The sequence below is a fragment of the Bombina bombina genome, chromosome 3 (assembly GCF_027579735.1).
Source record: "Bombina bombina isolate aBomBom1 chromosome 3, aBomBom1.pri, whole genome shotgun sequence".
In the NCBI taxonomy this organism is placed as follows: Eukaryota; Metazoa; Chordata; class Amphibia; order Anura; family Bombinatoridae; genus Bombina; species Bombina bombina.
The window spans coordinates 489,764,721-489,790,040 of record NC_069501.1 but is presented as its reverse complement, the minus strand read 5'-3'; the positions used below and the strand labels follow the sequence as shown (position 1 = coordinate 489,790,040).

The window sequence follows — 25,320 nt, the reverse complement described above, 5'->3', positions numbered from 1 at the left end:
CTGCAATATTGCCTGCTAACGCCGGGTTTTTGAAAACCTGTAATAGCAACGCTATAGGGAGGTGAGTGGTGGAAATAACTTGCAAGTTAGTAGCGAGCCGCTCATACCGCAAAACTTGTAATCTAGCAGTAAGTGTGTTAGCATGAAAATTGTAGTTTATGTTTCTCTACTGTATTTTTCTAATCAACTTAAAATGCAGAGTTTTGTGACACCTATTAAATGTAGAACCACATTTGGCTTTTGCATCAGTTACCGGCTGTCTAGGACATTTAGCAGAATATTATGACTCTTTATGATGCAAATGTTTTCTTTTATTTTGTTTACTTATTTAAACCCCTGGAACATTCTGTATTTGTATACAAGATCCAAGAGTGGTCTATACTGTTAAACTGAGGGGAGAAAATTAAGGGGATGACCTTTTTTTTAGGTACATTGCAAGCTCTTTAACTTGTCATTAACATTAGTAATCTTGCCAGTACCATGCATTTTATGTTTGTATATTCCTTGTACCCTCAATAAAAATGTAAAATATAAAAACCATACAATCAAAGAAACCCTCCCCCCAAAAAACAGCCTCTATACAACCCTCCACTATAACATGTTTCACTTCCCAGGGCACAGAGAATAATAATCATGGACTTGTGTTTAAAAACCACAGTGCGTTTCCTATGATTACAGTCAAAGGGGTAGATTTATGAAGCAGCGGATGCTGCTGTTTCCGCGCAAGGCTTCAGGCTCACCAGAAACATAAGTTAAGAAGCAGCTGTTGTAAGACCGCAGCTCCTTAATTCAGAGGTGGCGGACTGCAATTATCCCGATTGGCTACGATCGGGATGATTGACACCCCCTGCTAGCGGCCAATTTGCAGTGAATGTGCAGGGGGCAGCATTGCACAAGCATTGCACAAGAAATAGTTGTGCAATGATAAATGCCGACAGCGTATGACAACATTTGATAAGTCTACCCCAAAGAATCAGGATTTTTATTCATTTAATTTATAGCTGTACTCTAGCTTGTTACCCTTTGCCTCCCATGCTCAGACCTTTACTCCCCTGCTTACTGCCTCTTTCAAGGTTATGTTTAGTTTAACCCCTTAACGACCGAGGACGTGCAGGGTACGTCCTCAAAAAAAAGGCAGTTAATGCCTGAGAACGTACCCTGCACGTCCTCGGTTTGGAAAGCAGCTGGAAGCGATCCTGCTCGCTTCCAGCTGCTTTCCGGTTATTGCAGTGATGCCTCGATATGGAGGCATCCTGCAATAACCTTTGGTAGCCATCCGGTGCAGAGAGAGACACTCTGTGGCCCTCTCTGCACCGGAGATCGGTGGCTACCTGCGTTGGTGGGTGGGAGCCGGACCGGGAGGCGGGGTGGCGGCCATCGATGGCCCTGGTTATGTGCAGGGGGGGCGGGATCGTGGGCGGGGACGAGCAGGGGGCACGCACGGACGCGCGCGCGTGCACGGGAGGGCGGGGGCGGGCGCGTGCACGGGGAGGGAGCGGGTGGGAACCGCTACACTACAGAAAATGATTTAATAAAAAATGTATAAATTTCGAAATCTTTAAAAAAAAAAAAGATCAGCAAGGTGGTGGGGGTTTGTCTGTGTGGGGGGGGGGAAGCTACACTACAGAAAAAAGCCCCAAAAAAATAAAAAAAGCACTTTTTTTTGCAAACTGGGTACTGGCAGACAGCTGCCAGTACCCAAGATGGCCCCCAATGAGGCAGAGGGGAGGGTTAGAGAGCGGTTTTGGGGGGGATCAGGGAGGTTGGGGGCTAAGGGGGGGATCCTACACCCTAGCATATGTAAATATGCTAAAAAAAATTTTTTTTTTTTTTAAAAAACGCTTTTATTTTAGTACTGGCAGACTTTCTGCCAGTACTTAAGATGGCGGGGACAATTGTGGGGTGGGGGAGGGAAGGGAGCTGTTTGGGAGGGATCAGGGGGTGGGATGTGTCAGGTGGGAGGCTGATCTCTACACTAAAGCTAAAATTAACCCTGCAAGCTCCCTACAAACTCCCTAATTAACCCCTTCACTGCTAGCCATAATACACGTGTGAGGCGCAGCAGGATTTAGCGGCCTTCTAATTACCATAAAGCAACGCCAAAGTCATATATGTCTGCTATTTCTGAACAAAGGGGATCCCAGACAAGTATTTACAACCATTTGTGCCATAATTGCACAAGCTGTTTGTAAATTATTTCAGTGAGAAACCTAAAAATGTGAAAAATTTAACTTTTTTTTCAATTTGATCGCATTTGGCGGTGAAATGGTGGCATGAAATATACCAAAATGTGCCTAGATCAATACTTGGGGTTGTCTACTATACTACACTAAAGCTAAAATTAACCCTACAAGCTCCCTAAAAGCTCCCTAATTAACCCCTTAACTGCTGGGCATAATACACTTGTGGTGCGCAGTGGCATTTAGCGGCCTTCTAATTACCAAAAAGCAACGCCAAAGCCATATATGTCTGCTATTTCTGAACAAAGGGGATCCCAGAGAAGAATTTACAACCATGTATGCCATAATTGCACAAGTTGTTTGTAAATAATTTCAGTGAGAAACCAAAAGTTTGTGAAAAAATTTGTGAAAAAGTGAACGATTTTTTGTATTTGATCGCATTTGGCGGTGAAATGGTGGTATGAAATATACCAAAATTGTCCTAGATCAATACTTTGGGATGTCTACTAAAAAAAAATATATACATGTCAAGGGATATTCAGGGATTCCTGAAAGATATTAGTGTTCTAATGTAACTAGCGCTAATTTTGGAAAAAAGTGGTTTGGAAATAGCAAAGTGCTACTTGTATTTATGGCCCTATAACTTGCACAAAAAGCAAAGAACATGTAAACATTGGGTATTTCTAAACTCAGGACAAAATTTTGAAACTATTTAGCATGGGTGTTTTTTGGTGGTTGTAGATATGTAACAGATTTTGGGGGTCAAAGTTAGAAAAAGTGTGTTTTTTTCAATTTTTCCTCATATTTTATATTTTTTTTTTATAGTAAATTATAAGATATGATGAAAATAATGGTATCTTTTGAAAGTCCATTTAGTGGCGAGAAAAACGGTATATAATATGTGTGGGTACAGTAAATGAGTAAGAAGAAAATTACAGCTAAACACAAACACCGCAAAAATGTAAAAATAGCCTTGGTCCCAAACGGACAGAAAATGGAAAAGTGCTGTGGTCATTAAGGGGTTAATGAGACTTAGGGTGTTAGGGTTAAACTGCACTGGGGGTTACAGTACAGCAACATTTAGGGTTAGGTTTAGGTTAACGTTGATTTATAGTAATGTTTAATGTGCAATAACACTATTGTTAATGTAATATAGGTACCAGTGTTATAGCAGCAGAAGTCTGAAACTCCCTGGGGTCTGGTCATAATAACGAGCTACACAATGCCATCATTATTTAGTCACATGCACTCAGTGAGCTGTCAATAAATAATAATAGGTCAAGTATGATGAAGTCACCAAAATGGAACCTCTGTGAAAAATTATTTCCCAATTTTTTTTATTTTCAGTAGTGACTTAATTAAATTAATTTGTATTTATCTATCTCTGCATTGGAAACCAATGTTACAAATATAAACAAACTCATGATTGATAACCCATGCATAGTAATCCAGTTTGTATGGCTATGACTAAATTACTCACTGGAAACAGTATGGCCCCCATTTATCAAAGCTTCAGTGTGCATTTTGGGTGTTATGTTTACATGCAAACTTGACATATGTAATTTAAGATAATGTCTACCCTATTAAAATAATGGAAACTTTAATACTCTGTACTGTATTTTGATCAATTTAAGTTTTTTTCCATCCGCTTTGGGCCAAATCCAATTAACATCTCATATTTATCACACCTTTTTTGTCTTATATTTATGTCTACAACCATGCCCGGGTGGCAATTGCTCATTCAGCACTTCTGGCCTCACAAGTTGAACAACATAGGAAACAGTAGATGATTAGTAAACACTGAAACACAGTTTCTGATAACAAAGGAGGTGTATAAAGGTACACAGACAAACTCATTTATTTATTTCTGTTTTCTGCTTGAAGTATAATCATGGAAGTTTTGCTGTTTATTCTGGCAGCCACACTTCTAGAAGATACCAGAGTCACTGTTGTAACTTACAGCAAAAGGAACAACTTGCCCAACAGGGGCAACATAGAAGAGTCCCAAGAATGCTCCTTCCTAGATGTGGCCTGGAAGTTTTTAGTTTTTTTGAGATATCAGTAACTATTTTTATTGGACTAATTAATTACAATAGACAACATTATATCTGATCCGTATTATTTTATTTATAACATTATTATCTTTATCCCAGAGGAATGTGAGGCGTTTCCACCATCTTGTCTTTTCCTCTGGATCTCACTCTTCTGTCTGTACAGCTTTATCTTCTGTCTCCACCTTCTGTACAGCTTTGTCCACTTTCTCTTTTATTTGTTTTTCAGACCCTGACATCTTTTCTGGGTCTGTCTCTGAAACACTTTCCTCCCCTCTGTGCTTCTCTTTCTTTTCCTTCTTTCTCTTTTTCTTACGGATCTTTCTTTTTCCTGTATTTTCTACATCAGTGGGTTTTTTCTTTATGCATTCACTAATGCGCTTGTAAAGTGCACACACTACAAATATTACTATCAGTAGGATGCCGAAGCCACTGATGGCCATTAACTGGGAGTGTTCTATGAAGGATAGATGAAGAGAAAATGGCTGGTGTGGAACTGAGATTTCGGTTATTTTGAAGATAACCACAGAACTTTCTGTTGTATCTTCACCCTGGCGCAAGGGCAACCCTGTGTGTGTAAAGAAAACACAAGTGATTATTTTTGAAGCATTTATGACAGTGAGACAGTAATAAAGAAATTAGCAGACAATGTGCGTGGCATGTAGCTGTCACATGACCACTGTGTGTGTGATATTGTCACTTGGTATAAAACAACATAGGACACATAGTGCTGTTGCTCATATGTTTGTGCCATTTTATCAGTTCAGTGGTCACTATCAGGTCTGCATGGGACATATTATTATTACTGGAGACCTTGTGAGTTTGTCAAGGTCTGATATTGAGTCATGGGCTGGAGATATTTAATTACCTGCACACAAAATGGCTGTAATAATATAAAACAATGATATAAAAAAAAATCCTGTGCATTAAGTAGTGCATACAGGAAACATTATACAAATGTGGTCACTTAAATAGCTTTCAAGATTATAAAGAATCATAAAAATGATGAAATTAGGGAAATCAAATAAAAACCAATAAAATAAATAATTGAGTACCCTTATTAACACCCCCCCTGATGCTACAGAAGTCAGACAGTATTGACTATAGGAAGAGATTGTCAGTAACAAACTAAAGTCATTAGTAAAGAAGGAAAAAATTGTGTAATTACCTTGCAGGGCCCTCACCGGTGCTGCCAAAACTGGTTGGTACGAAACCAACAAGCAATATATCACAAAGAATAAGCAATCCATACTCATACTCGCTCAAATCTACTCGCACTGAAACTGAGAGCTCTGAGTGTCTGCAGCTGGGATAATACAATGTGTGATGTCAATTTAGCTTTGTGACATCATCACTCAAGCTCTGTGGTATTGTGGCATCATTACTCAGGCTCTGTGGTATTGTGACATCATCACATCTGGCTTATCTGTGGCTCATACAATAACTCTGCATTATATAATGATACAGAAATGTTGTACTTATTAGCTCTGTATAATGTTTCACAGTATCTGAGAGTGAATGAGCAATATGATACAGAACATCTACATTTCACTATATTATACTATTAACAATAAACACACCATACAGTACTCAGCATACATTATATCTCTGTGTCTCTATATATTAGCATATGTTGTATCTTGACACTTTATGTGCGTCCTCTGTATATGTTATTATTATCATGAATGTATATTAAGGTGCATAATAGACCCTTTTAATAATAATTATATGTTACATTCATTTATTAATAAGACCTCTCCTTTTAATATTAAGCATTTTATAAATTATATTAGGTTCAAACATTGCGTTTAGTGTACTTAGTATTCATTACAACTCTACGTATTTTTAGCAAATTATTATACTCACTATATGTTCCATCTCTGCATATTAGGGATGTCCTTTGCTTTTTTTTATTATTATTAGTTTAAATGACATTTTTGTATTTTAGAATCTTAATCTAATATATATATATATATATATATATATATATATATATATATATTCAATTTAAAAAAAACTGTATTCAAATAAAGTTATGTGTACAAAACGTCATGAATACAAAAGAAGAAGAGCTCATTTGACATAAGATTCAGGAATAAAATTGTCCTCCAATGTGTGTGATGCAATACTTGGCAAGAGGACACGTAGGTATGTCCAAGAATTAGGAACCGGAGCAGCTATGAGTCCTATGTCCAATCATTGTGAGCCTTGCAGCTTGGATGGTCTTCACTCTTTAGTCATTGTAACGTTAATGTGGGAAAATAAAGTTTCTTGGAGGGAAAAAAAGTTTGTGGTGAATTTCAATAGACTGTCAAATAATTCTAAACGCATTGTATAAAGCATAACCTGGAAGCAATTGGGGAAGTGAAAACATTAGTGTCCAGAAATATACATACAAAAATATCTGGAAAGGGAAGGGGGATGGGTATATGTGGTAGTGTTGGGATTGAGTTTGGAAAGGGAAGGGAGTAAGCGCAGAGGAATAAAAAAGAGGCAAGGAGAGGGTGTGAGGGTGGGGAGGAGGGCAAGGGATTATGTAAAGAAAGGGAAGAAGGGTCAATGTAGGTGAGTTACACACTGGACGGTTGTGGTGGGTTCCAGAGCTTGAGCATTCATTTGTGTGCCTAAATATTCCCTTCCCTAAGGTATGGGAACTTCTCCGTTTGTAGGTGTCTATCTACTTGGGCTATCCATTCAGCATGTGTGGGGATGGTCGAAGTCTTCCAGTATTTAAGGATAAGTGATTTTGCGTTGTTGAGCAATATGAGCAGTAGGAGTTTTTTTTAGGTCTGTTGTTGTAAATAGGTAGATTGGGTTCTGGGTACAGTGACACTTAATTTGGTGTTGGCTGTATCCAGGATCTTTTGCCAAAATGGTTTTATGAATGTACGGTCCCACCAAATATGGAGTTGAGTCCCGCGTTCTCCAAAGTCCCTCCAACATTTATCATCTACATTCTTAAACATTCTCTTTAGCCTATCTGATGTGTAGTACCATCTAGAGAGGAATTTATAGTTGGTTTCAAGAACCCTGGCTTATATGGATGCTTTAGCATGTGTGCAGAATATTTTACCCCAGTCATTGTCACTTCCCTATTCCAGAGCTTAGTGAAGCTTGGGAGGGAAGCGTCCTTGGGGAGTAGTAGTAAATGTTAGTTGATTGAAATTAGATATTTTGGGGAGGTGTGTAGCAAGCACAAAGTTTCCAAAAATGTGGGAGCTCTGTTTCTAAGTTTGCATTGTTTGTGAGAAGCCAGGTATATTTGCAGTTGGTTATATGAGTACCAGGTGAAAGTTATGCCTGCGTTGATGAGGTCTATTAAGACTTTGAGTTTGTCTTTGGTTATCAGTGTTTGAAAAGTCACTTGCTCTAATTGTTTTTTACTTGTGTGGAGAAATTTAGGAAGAGAGAAGGGGATATCTGGGATATCAGTGAATGGGGTTAGTGGGGAAGGGTTTAATGAAATGTGAGGGTGCTCTTGGAGACTTTTATCCCAGTGTGCAAACCAAAGGTAGTTGTCCAAACCAAAGGTAGTTGGTTATAGAGATAGGTCGGGTTCTAGATGGCAGCCAACCCAGGGCGCCTAGGTTGGATACTTGCAGGAGGATCCTTTCCAGCTCAACCCACAGCTTGTCTTTGGAGTTTGAACTCCATTTTATTTGGTGTTGGGTGGATATAGCTTCTTGATAGAGTGAGATGCTAGGAAATCCCAAACCTCCATGTTCCTTAGGAAGATAGAGGGTAGTCCTGGGTATGCAGGGTTTAATGTGTTTCCACATAAACGTCTCCATGGTGTTTTGGAGACATGATAAGAAATGAGGGGGCAAATGGATGGGCAGTGTCTGTAAGCAATATCAAATTCGGGGTAAAATGGTCATTTTGAGGATGCCAATTCTGCCTAGCCAGGAGATTGGTTTATTCTTCCAAGAGGAAAGGTAACGGGAAATGTTACTTAACAGAAGGGCATAGTTGCTGTCAGAGGGAGTCAGGATGCTGTCAAGTATATGCCAAGGTATTTGAGTTTGTCTGTTTTGAATTTCAGGTGGCATATTTGGGAGAGGGCGCAAAGTTGTTTCTGTGGTAAGGTAACGTTTAGTAATTCGGACCCATCAGCAATGTTGTTTAGGGGTCAGTGAGGGTCAGTAGAATGTCGTCCACATAAAGAGATTTTAAAGTCTTGGTCACGATTCCTCAAACCTGTGATTTGTTTGTTTTCTCAATTGTTTTGGGCTAGAACTTCTATAGTCAGGGCAAAAAGGAAAGGGGACAAGGGACACCCTTTGCGAGAGTCTTTAGTTATTCTGAAAGGGGGTGAAAGTATATTGTTAACCTTAATTTTTGCAGATGGGGTGGTGTATAAGGAAAAACATAATTTATGTAAGAACTTACCTGATAAATTAATTTCTTTCATATTAGCAAGAGTCCATGAGCTAGTGACATATGGGATATACATTCCTACCAGGAGGGGCAAAGTTTCCCAAACCTCAAAATGCCTATAAATACACCCCTCACCACACCCACAATTCAGTTTAACGAATAGCCAAGAAGTGGGGTGATAAGAAAGGAGCGAAAGCATCAAATAAGGAACAAAAAAATCATAACCACCACAAAAAGGGTGGGCCTCATGGACTCTTGCTAATATGTAAAAAATGAATTTATCAGGTAAGTTCTTACATAAATTATGTTTTCTTTCATGTAATTAGCAAGAGTCCATGAGCTAGTGACGTATGGGATAATAAATACCCAAGATGTGGAACTTTCACGCAAGAGTCACTAGAGAGGGAGGGATAAAATAAAGACAGCCAATTCCGCTGAAAAATTAATCCACTACCAATATCAAAAAAAGTTTAAATTGTTATAATGAAAAAAAAATTATAAGCAGAAGAATCAAACTGAAACAGCTGCCTGAAGTACCATTCTACCAAAATTGCTTCTAAAGAAGAGAAAACATTAAAATGGTAGAACATAGTAAAAGTATGCAAAGAAGACCAAGTCATTGCTTTGCAAATCTGATCAACAGAAGCTTCATTCTTAAAAAGTCCAGGAAGTAGAAACTTACCTAGTAGAATGAGCCGTAATCCTCCGAGGCGGGAATCCTCCCGACTCCAAATAAGTATTATGAATCAAAAGTTTAAGGAAGATGCCAAATAAATGGCAGAAGCCTTTTGACCTTCCTAAAACCAGAAAAGATAACAAATAGACTAGAAGTCTATCTGAAATCTGAATAGCTTCAACATAGAATTTCAAAAAACTCTTACTATAACCAAAGAAAGTAAGAATCTCACCAAAGAAGTCTTAGGAAAACAATAAGTCCTCCCTAATGTTGTTAGAATTTACAACTTTAGGTAAGAATTGAAATGAGAACAGCAAAAACCACCTTATCCTGATGAAAAAAATCAGAAAAAAGAGATTTACAAGAAAGAACAGATAATTCAAAAACTGTTCTAGCTGAAGAGATGTCCAAAAAGAACAATACTTTCCATGAAAGTAATTAATGTCCAGAGCAAACATATGCTCAAATAGAAGAGCCTGAAAAGCCTTCAGAACCAAATTAAGACTCCAAGGAGGAGAAATTGGCTTAATGACAGGTTTGATACGAACCAAAACCAAAAATGATGAATATCAGGAAGTAACACTGCCTTATCCTGATGAAAAAATCAGAAAAGGATATTCACAAAAAAGAGCAGATAACTCAAAAACTCTTCTAGCAGAAGAAATAAGCAAAGGAACAATACTTTTCCAAGAAAGTAATTTAATGTACAGAAAATGCAGTTTCAAACGGAGGAGCCTGTAAAGCCCTCAGCACCAAATTGAAACTCCAAAGAGGAGAAATTGAATTAATGACAGGCTTGATACGGACCAAAGCCTGTAAAAAACAATGAATATCAGGATGATTAGCAATCTTTCTGTGAAAAAAGAACAGTAAGATTAGAGATTTGTCCTATCAAAGAACTGAAGACAAAACCTTATCCAAACCAACCTGAAAAAATTATAAAATTCTATGAATTTTAAAAGAATGCCAAGAAAAGTAGGTCTTCCAGACTCTATAATAAATCTTTCTAGAGATAGATTTACGAACCTGAAACATAGTATTAATCAATGAGTCAGAGAAACCTCTATGACTAAAAATCAATCGTTCAATCTCCATCCCTTCAAATTAATGATTTGAGATCCTGATGGAAAAAATGGGTCTTGAGAAAGAAGGTCTGGTTTAAACGGAAGTGTCCAAGGTTGGCAACTGGCCATCCGAATAAGATCCGCATGCCAAAACCTGAGAGGCCATGCTGGAACCACCAGCAGAACAAACAAATACTCCATAAGAATTTTGAAAGAAGAACTAGAGGCGGAAAGAAATAGGCAAAAAGATAATTCCAAAGAAATGTCAATGCATATACTACTTCCGCCTGAGGATCCCCGGACCTGAATAGGCCCCTGGGAAGTTCTTTATTCAGATGAGATGCCAACAGATCTATTTCTAGAAATGCTCACATCTGAAAAATTGAAAAACATATCTGGGTATGTAAGACCATTCTCCCGGAAGTAAAGCTTGATTAACAGAGATAATCCGCTTCCCAAATATCTATACCTGGGAAAACCACAGAATTTAGATAGGAGCTGGATTTAGCCCAAGCTAATATCCGAGACACTTCTGTCACAGCCTAAGGACTGATAGTCCCACCCTGATGATTGACATACACCATAGTAGTGATATTGTCTGAAAAACAAAAAACGTCTCTTCTTCAAAAAGAAACTAACTGAAAAACTCTGAGAATGCATGGAGTTCTAAAATATCAAATGGTAATCTCGCCTCCTGAGATTTCCAAACCCCTTATGCTGACAGAGATCCTCAGACAGCCTCCCAACCAAAAAGACTCACATCTGTAAAGATCATGGCCCAGGTTGAAAGAAACGAAGAGACCTGTAGAACTAAATGATGGTGATCTTAACCACCAAATCAAGATAGATAAATATTAGGATTCAAAGATTTAAAATGTGAAATCCTAGAATCCCTGCACCATAATTCAGCATAAAAAAATGGAAAAGGTTATTTCTATTGAAAATGAGCAAAGGGAATTGAATCCAATGCTGTGGCCATAAGACCTAAAACTTCTATGCATATATAGCAATTGAAGGAAATAATAGAGACTAAAGGTACCGACAGACGGAACCCAATAAAATTGCCCCTTGTCTGATAGAGACAAAGACAGTGACATAAACTATCTGGAAACCTAAAAAAGGTGACCCTTGTGTGAGGAATCAAGAGCTTTTGAAAAAAAGATCCTCTAACTATGTCCTTAAAGAACAAAGTTGAATCATATAAGATTCCACAGCCTCAGAAAATAATCTGAATGAAAACAGAAAATGAAGATATGCATTATCGTATCTAATGAAAACAAGTAATGCCATCACTGACCAACAAAAGGCAGAATAGACCATATAAATACCAATCTAAAAGATGATACATTTATCTAACAAAAAGATTTTCTATCTTTGGAACAATGAATAGGTTTGAATAAAACCCCAAAACCCAGTTCCTAAAAATGGAACTGGAAGAAATACCCCAGAAGATTCTAGGTCTGAGCAGCACTTGAGCCCCAACGGGTGATCAGCCGCGCTTCAACATTATCCCAAAATATATAGGAACGAAACACACTGAAAGTGTTAGCCTTACTGGAATAGCTGGAATATCAAAGAGAAAAAAGACTTCTCACAGACGGTCTTACTCTGAACTTTATTCTGTATCCAAAATCAAAGAAATTTGCAAAACAACAAATTTCAAAAAAATCTTAACCTGCCCCTTACCAGCAAAGCTGGAATACGGCACATACATTGCAAATTTAGGGAGCTGATTTTGAAAAAGATTTCCAATTAAAAACATGTTACTTGGGAATTTGTTCCTTAATAAGAACAACCAAACTAATATAAGCTTAAAGTTTAGTCTTGGAACTCAATCTTGAAGCCCAGAGTAACAGTTAAGAATTGAATCCAATTATAAACCAAATAATTGATTATCTTAGAAAAAAAGAAATATGGATTTTTTAGAAATCACAAAATTCTTCTAGCTAAAACAGCTAAAGACATAGAATAAACCTCATTTGCAAAAATATTCAATAAAATGAAGACACAAATGAAAAATATTATCATGATAACCCATATAAAGGACCAGTCAACACACTGGACTTGCATAATCAACAAATGCAAAACAACAAGACAAATGCAACAGCACCTAGTCTAGTAGATTTTGTCCTTAACAATGCTAAAATAAATCATAATCTGATACTTGATTTTAAAGTAAACAGAAAAAATGAAGCAATTGCAACATCATTCAAATAAATCACAGGTCCAAGAAAAGTACCTGAAAATAAATAATTTTCCTTAAATAAGATACAACCATCTAAAGGAAAAATAAATACTATTTCTCCAACATAGGTGTGTCCGGTCCACGGCGTCATCCTTACTTGTGGGATATTCTCTTCCCCAACAGGAAATGGCAAAGAGCCCAGCAAAGCTGGTCACATGATCCCTCCTAGGCTCCGCCTACCCCAGTCATTCTCTTTGCCGTTGTACAGGCAACATCTCCACGGAGATGGCTTAGAGTTTTTTAGTGTTTAACTGTAGTTTTTATTATTCAATCAAGAGTTTGTTATTTTGAAATAGTGCTGGTATGTACTATTTACTCAGAAACAGAAAAGAGATGAAGATTTCTGTTTGTATGAGGAAAATGATTTTAGCAACCGTAACTAAAATCCATGGCTGTTCCACACAGGACTGTTGAGAGCAATTAACTTCAGTTGGGGGAACAGTGTGCAGTCTCTTGCTGCTTGAGGTATGACACATTCTAACAAGACGATGTAATGCTGGAAGCTGTCATTTTCCCTATGGGATCCGGTAAGCCATGTTTATTACGATCGTAAATAAGGGCTTCACAAGGGCTTATTAAGACTGTAGACTTTTCTGGGCTAAATCGATTCATTATTAACACATATTTAGCCTTGAGGAATCATTTTATCTGGGTTTTTTGATATAATAATATCGGCAGGCACTGTATTAGACACCTTATTTCTTAGGGGCTTTCCCAAAGCATAAGCAGAGCCTCATTTTCGCGCCGGTGTGGCGCACTTGTTTTTGAGAGGCATGGCATGCAGTCGCATGTGAGAGGAGCTCTGATACTTAGAAAAGACTTTCTGAACATTTCTCAACAGGCTGAACCTGATGTGATTGCATTTAAATTTAAGTTGGAACATCTCCGCATTTTGCTTAAGGAGGTATTATCCACTCTGGATGATTGTGAAAAGTTGGTCATCCCAGAGAAACTATGTAAAATGGACAAGTTCCTAGAGGTGCCGGGGCTCCCAGAAGCTTTTCCTATACCCAAGCGGGTGGCGGACATTGTTAATAAAGAATGGGAAAGGCCCGGTATTCCTTTCGTCCCTCCCCCCATATTTAAAAGATTGTTTCCTATGGTCGACCCCAGAAAGGACTTATGGCAGACAGTCCCCAAGGTCGAGGGAGCGGTTTCTACTTTAAACAAACGCACCACTATACCCATAGAGGATAGTTGTGCTTTCAAAGATCCTATGGATAAAAAATTAGAAGGTTTGCTTAAAAAGATGTTTGCTCAGCAGGGTTACCTTCTACAACCAATTTCATGCATTGTCCCTGTCACTACAGCCGCATGTTTCTGGTTTGATGAACTGATAAAGGCGCTCGATAGTGATTCTCCTCCTTATGAGGAGATTATGGACAGAATCAATGCTCTCAAATTGGCTAATTCTTTCACCCTAGACGCCACTTTGCAATTGGCTAGGTTAGCGGCTAAGAATTCTGGGTTTGCTATTGTGGCGCGCAGAGCGCTTTGGTTGAAATCTTGGTCGGCTGATGCGTCTTCCAAGAACAAGCTACTAAACATTCCTTTCAAGGGGAAAACGCTGTTTGGCCCTGACTTGAAAGAGATTATCTCTGATATCACTGGGGGTAAGGGCCACGCCCTTCCTCAGGATCGGCCTTTCAAGGCAAAAAATAGACCTAATTTTCGTCCCTTTCGTAAAAACGGACCAGCCCAAAGTGCTACGTCCTCTAAGCAAGAGGGTAATACTTCTCAAGCCAAGCCAGCTTGGAGACCAATGCAAGGCTGGAACAAGGGAAAGCAGGCCAAGAAACCTGCCACTGCTACCAAGACAGCATGAAATATTGGCCCCCGATCCGGGACCGGATCTGGTGGGGGGCAGACTCTCTCTCTTCGCCCAGGCTTGGGCAAGAGATGTTCTGGATCCTTGGGCGCTAGAAATAGTCTCCCAGGGTTATCTTCTGGAATTCAAGGGACTTCCCCCAAGGGGGAGGTTCCACAGGTCTCAGTTGTCTTCAGACCACATAAAAAGACAGGCGTTCTTACATTGTGTAGAAGACCTGTTAAAAATGGGAGTGATTCATCCTGTTCCATTAAGAGAACAAGGGATGGGGTTCTACTCCAATCTGTTCATAGTTCCCAAAAAAGAGGGAACGTTCAGACCAATCTTAGATCTCAAGATCTTAAACAAGTTTCTCAAGGTTCCATCGTTCAAGATGGAAACCATTCGAACTATTCTTCCTTCCATCCAGGAAGGTCAATTCATGACCACGGTGGATTTAAAGGATGCGTATCTACATATTCCTATCCACAAGGAACATCATCGGTTCCTAAGGTTTGCATTCCTGGACAAACATTACCAGTTCGTGGCGCTTCCTTTCGGATTAGCCACTGCTCCAAGGATTTTCACAAAGGTACTAGGGTCCCTTCTAGCGGTGCTAAGACCAAGGGGCATTGCAGTAGTACCTTACCTGGACGACATTCTGATTCAAGCGTCGTCCCTTCCTCAAGCAAAGGCTCACACGGACATCGTCCTGGCCTTTCTCAGATCTCACGGCTGGAAAGTGAACGTGGAAAAGAGTTCTCTATCCCCGTCAACAAGGGTTCCCTTCTTGGGAACAATTATAGACTCCTTAGAAATGAGGATTTTTCTAACAGAGGCCAGAAAAACAAAACTTCTAGACTCTTGTCGGATACTTCATTCCGTTCCTCTTCCTTCCATAGCTCAGTGCATGGAAGTGATCGGGTTGATGGTAGCGGCAATGGACATAGTTCCTTTTGCGCGCATTCATCTAAGACCATTACAACTGTGCATGCTCAGTCAGTGGAATGGGGACTATACAGACTTGTCTCCAAAGATACAAGTAAATCAGAGGACCAGAGACTCACTCCGTTGGTGGCTGTCCCTGGACAACCTGTCACAAGGGATGACATTCCGCAGACCAGAGTGGGTCATTGTCACGACCGACGCCAGTCTGATGGGCTGGGGCGCGGTCTGGGGATCCCTGAAAGCTCAGGGTCTTTGGTCTCGGGAAGAATCTCTTCTACCGATAAATATTCTGGAACTGAGAGCGATATTCAATGCTCTCAAGGCTTGGCCTCAGCTAGCGAGGACCAAGTTCATACGGTTTCAATCAGACAACATGACGACTGTTGCGTACATCAACCATCAGGGGGGAACAAGGAGTTCCCTAGCGATGGAAGAAGTGACCAAAATCATTCTATGGGCGGAGTCTCACTCCTGCCACCTGTCTGCTATCCACATCCCAGGAGTGGAAAATTGGGAAGCGGATTTTCTGAGTCGTCAGACATTGCATCCGGGGGAGTGGGAACTCCATCCGGAAATCTTTGCCCAAGTCACTCAGCTGTGGGGCATTCCAGACATGGATCTAATGGCCTCTCGTCAGAACTTCAAAGTTCCTTGCTACGGATCCAGATCCAGGGATCCCAAGGCGGCTCTAGTGGATGCACTAGTAGCACCTTGGACCTTCAAACTAGCTTATGTGTTCCCGCCGTTTCCTCTCATCCCCAGGCTGGTAGCCAGGATCAATCAGGAGAGGGCGTCGGTGATCTTGATAGCTCCTGCGTGGCCACGCAGGACTTGGTATGCAGATCTGGTGAATATGTCATCGGCTCCACCTTGGAAGCTACCTTTGAGACGAGACCTTCTTGTTCAGGGTCCGTTCGAACATCCGAATCTGGTTTCACTCCAGCTGACTGCTTGGAGATTGAACGCTTGATTTTATCGAAGCGAGGATTCTCAGATTCTGTTATCGATACTCTTGTTCAGGCCAGAAAGCCTGTAACTCGAAAGATTTACCACAAGATTTGGAAAAAATATATCTGTTGGTGTGAATCTAAAGGATTCCCTTGGGACAAGGTTAAGATTCCTAGGATTCTATCCTTCCTTCAAGAAGGATTGGAAAAAGGATTATCTGCAAGTTCCCTGAAGGGACAGATTTCCGCCTTGTCGGTGTTACTTCACAAAAAGCTGGCAGCTGTGCCAGATGTTCAAGCCTTTGTTCAGGCTCTGGTTAGACTCAAGCCTGTTTACAAACCTTTGACTCCTCCTTGGAGTCTCAATTTAGTTCTTTCAGTTCTTCAGGGGGTTCCGTTTGAACCCTTGCATTCCGTTGATATTAAATTATTATCTTGGAAAGTTTTGTTTTTGGTTGCAATTTCTTCTGCTAGAAGAGTTTCAGAATTATCTGCTCTGCAGTGTTCTCCTCCTTATCTGGTGTTCCATGCAGATAAGGTGGTTTTGCGTACTAAACCTGGTTTTCTTCCGAAAGTTGTTTCTAACAAAAACATTAACCAGGAGATTATCGTACCTTCTCTGTGTCCGAAACCAGTTTCAAAGAAGGAACGTTTGTTGCACAATTTGGATGTTGTTCGCGCTCTAAAATTCTATTTAGATGCTACAAAGGATTTTAGACAAACATCTTCCTTGTTTGTTGTTTATTCCGGTAAAAGGAGAGGTCAAAAAGCAACTTCTACCTCTCTCTCTTTTTGGATTAAAAGCATCATCAGATTGGCTTACGAGACTGCCGGACGGCAGCCTCCCGAAAGAATCACAGCTCATTCCACTAGGGCTGTGGCTTCCACATGGGCCTTCAAGAACGAGGCTTCTGTTGATCAGATATGTAGGGCAGCGACTTGGTCTTCACTGCACACTTTTACCAAATTTTACAAGTTTGATACTTTTGCTTCTTCTGAGGCTATTTTTGGGAGAAAGGTTTTGCAAGCCGTGGTGCCTTCCATTTAGGTGACCTGATTTGCTCCCTCCCTTCATCCGTGTCCTAAAGCTTTGGTATTGGTTCCCACAAGTAAGGATGACGCCGTGGACCGGACACACCTATGTTGGAGAAAACAGAATTTATGTTTACCTGATAAATTGCTTTCTCCAACGGTGTGTCCGGTCCACGGCCCGCCCTGGTTTTTTTAATCAGGTCTGATATTTTATTTTCTTTAACTACAGTCACCACGGTACCATATGGTTTCTCCTATGCAAATATTCCTCCTTAACGTCGGTCGAATGACTGGGGTAGGCGGAGCCTAGGAGGGATCATGTGACCAGCTTTGCTGGGCTCTTTGCCATTTCCTGTTGGGGAAGAGAATATCCCACAAGTAAGGATGACGCCGTGGACCGGACACACCGTTGGAGAAAGCAATTTATCAGGTAAACATAAATTCTGTTTTTGCTATAGAAACAATAGCATAATTAGCAGGAGTAGAGATAGCCCCATTAAATTGGAGAACCTTCAAAATTGAAATGAACTGCCGGCAAAGAATATAGTTTAAAACCTTTAAAGAAGGAATAAAAGAAAATTCTCAGCCTATTCCATTCCCTAGAATGAGGAACTGGAAAAAAACCTCTGAAAATACAGAAGAATAAATAAGCAGAAATAAAATGTTAGTTAGTCTTGAAAGAACTAATTACCTTAATAACCAAAATAATCAACACCTTTTCAACAAAGAACAAATGTACTTTAAAAAAATAAAAAAGTGGATTTGTTAGTGTCAATATCTGATGAAGAAAATTCGGAAAGAGAAAAAAACATCATCAGAGAAGAATAAATTATTATGTTGTTGGTCATTTGAAACTTCAATAATTAAAAAATAAGTTTGAAAAAGACCTAAAAATTTTATTAGAAGGCACGATGTCAGACAAAGCCTTTAAAATAGAATCAGAAAAATATTCTTATAAATCTTCTAAGAAATTCTTGTACATAAGATGTAAAAAGAATAGCAAATATATAAAGCATAAATACTAACGGATTCTGCATGTAAAAGTTTATCATGATAACTTATTACAAACCATAGCTAAAGAAAAACATTCATAACATTTTAAAATAAATGAACTTAGCTTTGGTAGAACTGAACTCAGTCAACAGGAATCCCTTAGAACGTTTTTGAAACAGTGAAATCTTGCAATATGTAATAGAAAAAAACAATATTTAAAGCAAAATTATCAAATTCCTTAAATGACAGTTTCAGGAATGGGAAAAGAATGCAAAATAATAAGCTTCTAAAAACCAGAAGCAATAAAAAAGTGAGGTATAAATAATGTGAGGAAAAAATGAAACAAAAATACGCCCACATTTTTTGGCGCCAAATACAACGCCCATATTTTTGGCGCCAAGTATGACGCCACATCCTCTGACGCCGAAAACCGACGCCCACATTTTTTGGCGGGAAAAAAATGTCTGAATACACATGCGTCAAAAATGACGTTACAGAATACAACTTCCGGCGTCAACTACGGCGCCGGAAATGACAACATTTTTTGCGCCAAAAAAGTCTGCGCCAAGAATGACGCAATAAAAAGAAACATTTTCTGCCCCCGCGAGCCTAACAGCACGCAGGGAAAATGGTCAATTGAAAATTTTCAAGGTAATGAAAAATAAATTGAATTAAAATGCATTATCCCAAATAATGAAACTGACAGTCTGAATTATAAAGGAATACTGATTATCCTGAATCAAGGCAAATATAAGTTTAAAAACATATATTTAGAACTTTACATATAAAGTGCCCAACCATAGCTTAGAGTGTCACAAAAAATAAGACTTACTTACCCCAGGACACTCATCTACATATAGTAGATAGCCAAACCAGTACTGAAACGAGAATCAGTAGAGGTAATGGTATATAAGAGTATATCGTCGATCTGAAAAGGGAGGTAAGAGATGAATCTCTACGACCGATAACAGAGAACCTATGAAATAGATCCCGTAGAAGGAGACCATTGTATTCAAATAGGCAATACTCTCTTCACATCCCTCTGACATTCACTGCACTCTGAGAGGAAAACCGGGCTCCAACCTGCTGCGAAGCGCATATCAACGTAGAATCTAGCACAAACTTACTTCACCACCTCCCTGGGAGGCAAAGTTTGTAAAACTGAATTGTGGGTGTGGTGAGGGGTGTATTTATAGGCATTTTGAGGTTTGGGAAACTCCGCCCCTCCTGGTAGGAATGTATATCCCATATGTCACTAGCTCATGGACTCTTGCTAATTACATGAAAGAAATAACATTGTTAATGTAGGGCTGGCCGAATCACATTTTTATAGTGCGGCCTTCAGGAAGGCCCAGTTGACCCTGTCAAAGGCCTTTTCTGCATCTGTAGAGACTAAGACCAGTGGTATACGCTGAGTTTGGGCGTAGTCTATGAGAAGGGCGGTGTTATCCCTGGCCTCTCAACCAGGGACAAAGCCCTGGTCAGGTGAGACTAATTTGGGCAGATATTTGATTAACCGGTTAGCCAGGACCTTGGCAAAGATTTTGACATCACAACTAAGGAGTGAGATAGGCCAAACATTCTCTGGGTATTAGAGTGATAAAAGCTGTTAGCATTGAAGGGGGGGGGGGGGGGGGATCTGTGCCCAGAGGCAGAACTTTTTTTCATTTTCTGCTATGAGAATTTTTTCTCTGCATTTTTTACTGTACTGCTGGGGTCTATATGCTTATTTTGGAGGGGCTGCTGCTCCTCCATGCTTATAATGCTGATGTATACTATATGCTTCCTAAAGGATGGCACTTAGAAATTAACATGTATATATATATATATATATATATACACACTGTATATTATTTATTTATTATTATTTATGGAAAATTGTTTAAAATTGTATGCTCTGTCTAAATCATGAATGTATAATTGTGACTTTACTGTCCCTTTAAGGGAGTCACATGTGATTTGACTAAGCACTAATTACTTTGTATATTGCCGAACTATATTGTGATTTGTTGTTTCTGGGATTTATACTGAGGTGGAATTTAGCTTTTTCAGCTGAGGAATAACACTAGGAATGGCCGAATGGCAGAATTTTGGCTTTTTCGAATGGTCAAATGGATATTTTCCTTGCTTATCCTTCAATACTGAATGAAGCATTTCAACAAATTTGAACATGGATTCCTATAAACTTACATTGCAGTCCATGAGGATCAGTATTCTAATGTAAATATTTGAATAACCTAATGTTACACTTGTATATTAAATGTTATATTTGATGAATAGAAAATTCACACTTTTATATCTAAAAAAATAAAATGTTGGATGTTTGGTATTCATTTAGTCATTCATTTTGAATAAAACATATGGCTGCCTTTGTTATTTTTAATACTTACATCTAAACATGTTTTATCCTTAACTGGCACACTGCTATTTTGCACAGCTGTAAAGGCCCTGCATCCCAAGAGATAAGTCAATAAAACTTGTTAGTAAGAATTTTCTGAAAAAAATGTCCCACTTCTTTGCCACTCAAAAACTGCAGAATTTATAAATAATTGTACCCATCCCAAAGATACTGGCATCACAAAAATCCATTCAAAACTATACAATCAAGGGGGCTGTCCGTACAGCGATCAGGAACGGTTGCAATTTCATAGAGCTCCAGAGGTACATTATATATGAAGATATCAGCAGTGCTCTTGACACAGGAGTATAAGATTGAGCGTTTGAGGCCTGGAGCGGCGGCTGATAACAGGCAGCGCTACCCCCTCGGTACGCCGAGGTAACTTGTCTTAATTTGGATAATACAGCTCTAATGTTTGATCTCTGCATCTTTATATCGGATCTAACTACAATCGTACACCACCTGAACAAGGGAATATATAACCAGCAAATACATTGCCACAAACCAGCAAAAATGGCCGCCGAACAAGACACAGGCCTGCATAATAGCATAGACTATTACATGGAAAGACATGAACACCGCTTTCAGAGCTTATAAGACAAAGCCCAGTGGGATCACTTGATGGACATTTATACTAAGCATTCTAAGGCTCAAACCACTATCAAACGCACTTCAGAGGAACCTCTGCATTTGCTGAAGCCAACACCACCTACCAAGCAGCCTACATACCATGTAGAGACAACCAAGAAGAAAATCTACGCACCTTGTCTTAGCGCCATTATCCCGGCATTCAAGGAGCCACTTACGGCTGAGCCAGACTTACACATCGACACAACGGAGCTAATAAAACCGACTGATACAGCACATGAAAGACCATTAAAAAATTGGAAGTCAATGGGTGCTGTGCCTCTGCAGGAGCTCGGGGGGACTCCCGGTGTGTCACAAACACCAACATGTCGTACATCTCATCTGCTTCTACCATATCAGATAGTCTCAATACAGAATACTCCAAGCAATCGGTCAATATGCTATACCCAGCTAGAAAGGTTACTAAAGAAAATATGGCTACTAAGGGACACCCAAAAGTATTGGATATGTCTATCCGGCATCATTTTCGCACCCACAGTAAACTGAACTTAGTCTCTGGGACGATGTTCTTATTGAGGACTAGACTTAGAAGCTGAAAGAGAGTGCAGGTCCTTTTTTTCAAATCATGGTTTAATGGGTTACTAGGGTGATAGTTGAATAGATCCTATATTGTTTAATTTTATGTTATCTCATTTTGCAAACATTTGACATTCTGTAGGTTTTTGCCTCGGAGCTAGAGGCACTGTTACAACAGGCTCCCTCATGATAGTGGCTTATAACACTCCTTCCCTGGGTAATGCAACAGTTGTAAATTTACTATTGAATAGGCAAGGATACCTCAAACGATATCTTGTTGATTGAGCCTAAACTCTGTGGTTTATGGCCGGAACCACGGGGTGGACAGAATGTTTTCTCAAATATGGTAGGAAGCCCTATCATTATAATATACATACCAGAGGTGTTATTCATAGTTCCATGAAGTTTAAAGGGACACTGAAACCAAATTTTTTCTTTCGTGATTCAGATAGAGCATGCAATTTTAAGCAACTTTCTAATTTACTCCTATTATCAAATTTTCTTCATTCTCTTGGTATCTTTATTTGAAATGCAAAAATGTAAGTTTAGATGCCGGCCCATTTTTGGTGAACAACCTGGGTTGTTCTTGCTGATTGGTGGATAAATTCATCCACCAATGAACAAGTGCTTTCCATGGTTCTGAACCAAACAAATAGCTTAGATGCCTTCTTTTTCAAATAAAGAAAGCAAGAGAACGAAGAAATATTGATAATAGGAGTAAATTAGAAAGTTGCTTAAAATTGAATGCTCTATCTGAATCATGAAAGAAAAAAAGTGGGTTCAGTGTCCCTTTAACCCCTTAACGACCAAGGACTTGCAGGGTACGTCATCAAAAAAAAAGGCAGTTAACGCCTGAGGACGTACCCTGCACGTCCTCGGTGTGGAAAGCAGCTGGAAGTGATCCTGATCGCTTCCAGCTGCTTTCCGGTTATTGCAGTGATGCCTCGATATGGAGGCATCCTGCAATAACCTTACATGGCCATCTGATGCAGAGAGAGCCACTCTGTGGCCCTCTCTGCACCGGACATCGATGGCCAGTATCGTTGGTGGGTGGGAGCCGACTTGGGAGGCGGGTGAGCCGTGGAGGGGGGCGGAGCCGACGGGGGCGGCGCGCACAGGAGTGCGGGTGGGCGCGTGCACGGGCGGGAGCGGGTGGGAACCGCTATACTACAGAAAAGTTGCAAGTACATATGTGGGGGAAAAGGGCATACTTAAAAAAATAAAACAATAATCAAAGGGATCTTGGAGGGGTGGGGGGTTGGTCTTGGGTGGAGGGGGAGTTACACTACAGAAAATGGGATTTTTTTCTAAAAAACAAACACACTTTTTTCTAAACTGGGTACTGGCATGGCAGACAGCTGCCAGTACCCAAGATGGCGCCCATTAAGGCAGAGGGGGAGGGTTAGACAGCTGTTTGGTGGGGATCAGTGAGGTTGGGGGTTAAGGGGGGATCCTACACAGCAGCATATGTAAATATGCTTTAAAAATCAGAAAAAAAGCCCAAATATACCTTTTATTTTAGTAGTGGCAGAGTTTCTGCCAGTACTTAAGATGGCGGGGACAATTGTTGGGTGGGGGAGGGAAGAGAGCTGTTTGGGAGGGATCAGGAGGTCTGATTTTTCAGGTGGGAGACTGAGCTCTACACTAAAGCTAAAATTAACCCTACAAGCTCCCTAATTAACCCCTTCACTGCTGAGCATAATTCACGTGTTGTGCGCAGTGGCATTTAGCGGCCTTCTAATTACCAAAAAGCAACACCAAAGCCATATATGTCTGCTATTTCTGAACACAGGGGATCCCAGAGAAGCATTTACAACCATTTGTGCCATAATTGCACAAGCTATTTGTAAATAATTTCAGTGAGAAACCTAAAGTTTGTGAAAAAGTTTGTGAAAAAGGTAACATTTTTTTTTATTTGATCGCATTTGGCGGTGAAATGGTGGCATGAAATATACCAAAATGGGCCTAGATCAATACTTTGGGTTGTCTATACACTACACTAAAGCTAAAATTAACCCTACAAGCTCCCTAATTAACCCCTGCACTGCTGGGCATAATACACGTGTGGTGCGCAGCGGCATTTAGCGGCCTTCTAATTACCAAAAAGCAATGCCAAAGCCATATATGTCTGCTATTTCTGAACTAAGGGGATCCCAGAGAAGCATTTACAACCATTTGTGCCATAATTGCAAAAGCTGTTTGTAAGTGATTTCAGTGAGAAACCTAAAATTGTGAAACATTTAATGTTTTTTTTAATTTGATTGCATTTGGCGGTGAAATGGTGGCATGAAATATACCAAAATGGGTCTAGATCAATAGTTGGGGTTGTCTACTACACTACACTAAAGCTAAAATTACCCCAAAAAGCTCCCTACATGCTCCCTAATTAACCCCTTCACTGCTGGGCATAATACACGTGTGGTGCGCAGTGGCATTTAGCGGCCTTCTAATTACCAAAAAGCAACGCCAAAGCCATATATGTCTGCTATTTCTGAACAAAGGGGATCCCAGAGAAGAATTTACAACCATTTATGCCATAATTGCACAAGCTGTTTGTAAATAATTTCAGTGAGAAACCAAAAGTTTGTGATTTTTTGTATTTGATCGCATTTGGCGGTAAAATGGTGGCATGAAATATACCAAAATGGGCCTAGATCAATACTTTGGGTTGTCTACTAAAAAAAAATATATACATGTCAACGGATATTCAGAGATTCCTGAAAGATATTAGTGTTCTAATGTAACTAGCGCTAATTTTGAAAAAAAATGGTTTGGAAATAGCAAAGTGCTACTTGTATTTATGGCCCTATAACTTACAAAAAAATTAAAGAACATGTAAACATTGGGTATTTCTAAACTCATGATAACATTTAGAAACTATTTAGTATAGGTGTTTTTTGGTGGTTGTAGATATGTAACAGATTTTGGGGGTCAGATTTAGAAAAAGTGTGTTTTTTTCCATTTTTCCCTCATATTTTATATTTTTAAATTCCACTTAATGGCGAGAAAAACGGTATATAATTTGTGTGGGTACAGTAAATGAGTAAGAGGAAAATTACAGCTAAACACAAACACCGCAAAAATGTAAAAATAGCCTTGGTCCCAAACGGACAGAAAAACATAATTTATGTAAGAACTTACCTGATAAATTCATTTCTTTCATATTAGCAAGAGTCCATGAGCTAGTGACGTATGGGATATACATTCCTACCAGGAGGGGCAAAGTTTCCCAAACCTTAAAATGCCTATAAATACACCCCTCACCACACGCACAATTCAGTTTAACGAATAGCCAAGAAGTGGGGTGATAAGAAAAAAGTGCGAAAGCATATAAAATAAGGAATTGGAATAATTGTGCTTTATACAAAAAAATCAAAACCACCACAAAAAAGGGGGGCCTCATGGACTCTTGCTAATATGAAAGAAATTAATTTATCA

The 25,320-nt window shown here is 39.5% G+C and overlaps 2 protein-coding genes across 6 annotated transcripts in view; one reads left to right on the top strand and one right to left on the bottom strand.

Annotated features, from left to right (window-relative positions):
• Positions 1–25,320, top strand: part of MYO19 (myosin XIX) — a 407,861-nt gene that overhangs the window by 345,896 nt on the left and 36,645 nt on the right. The gene's annotated exons all lie outside the window — the stretch shown is intronic.
• DCAF6 (DDB1 and CUL4 associated factor 6) overlaps positions 4,363–25,320 on the bottom strand; it is an 863,174-nt gene continuing 842,216 nt past the window's right edge. For all 4 annotated transcript variants that reach the window (XM_053706826.1, XM_053706828.1, XM_053706829.1 and 1 more), the window contains one exon: positions 4,363–4,799. In XM_053706826.1, coding sequence (XP_053562801.1) covers positions 4,378–4,799 — 422 coding nt within the window. In that variant the 3' untranslated portion in view covers positions 4,363–4,377. The remainder of the gene's footprint in view (positions 4,800–25,320) is intronic.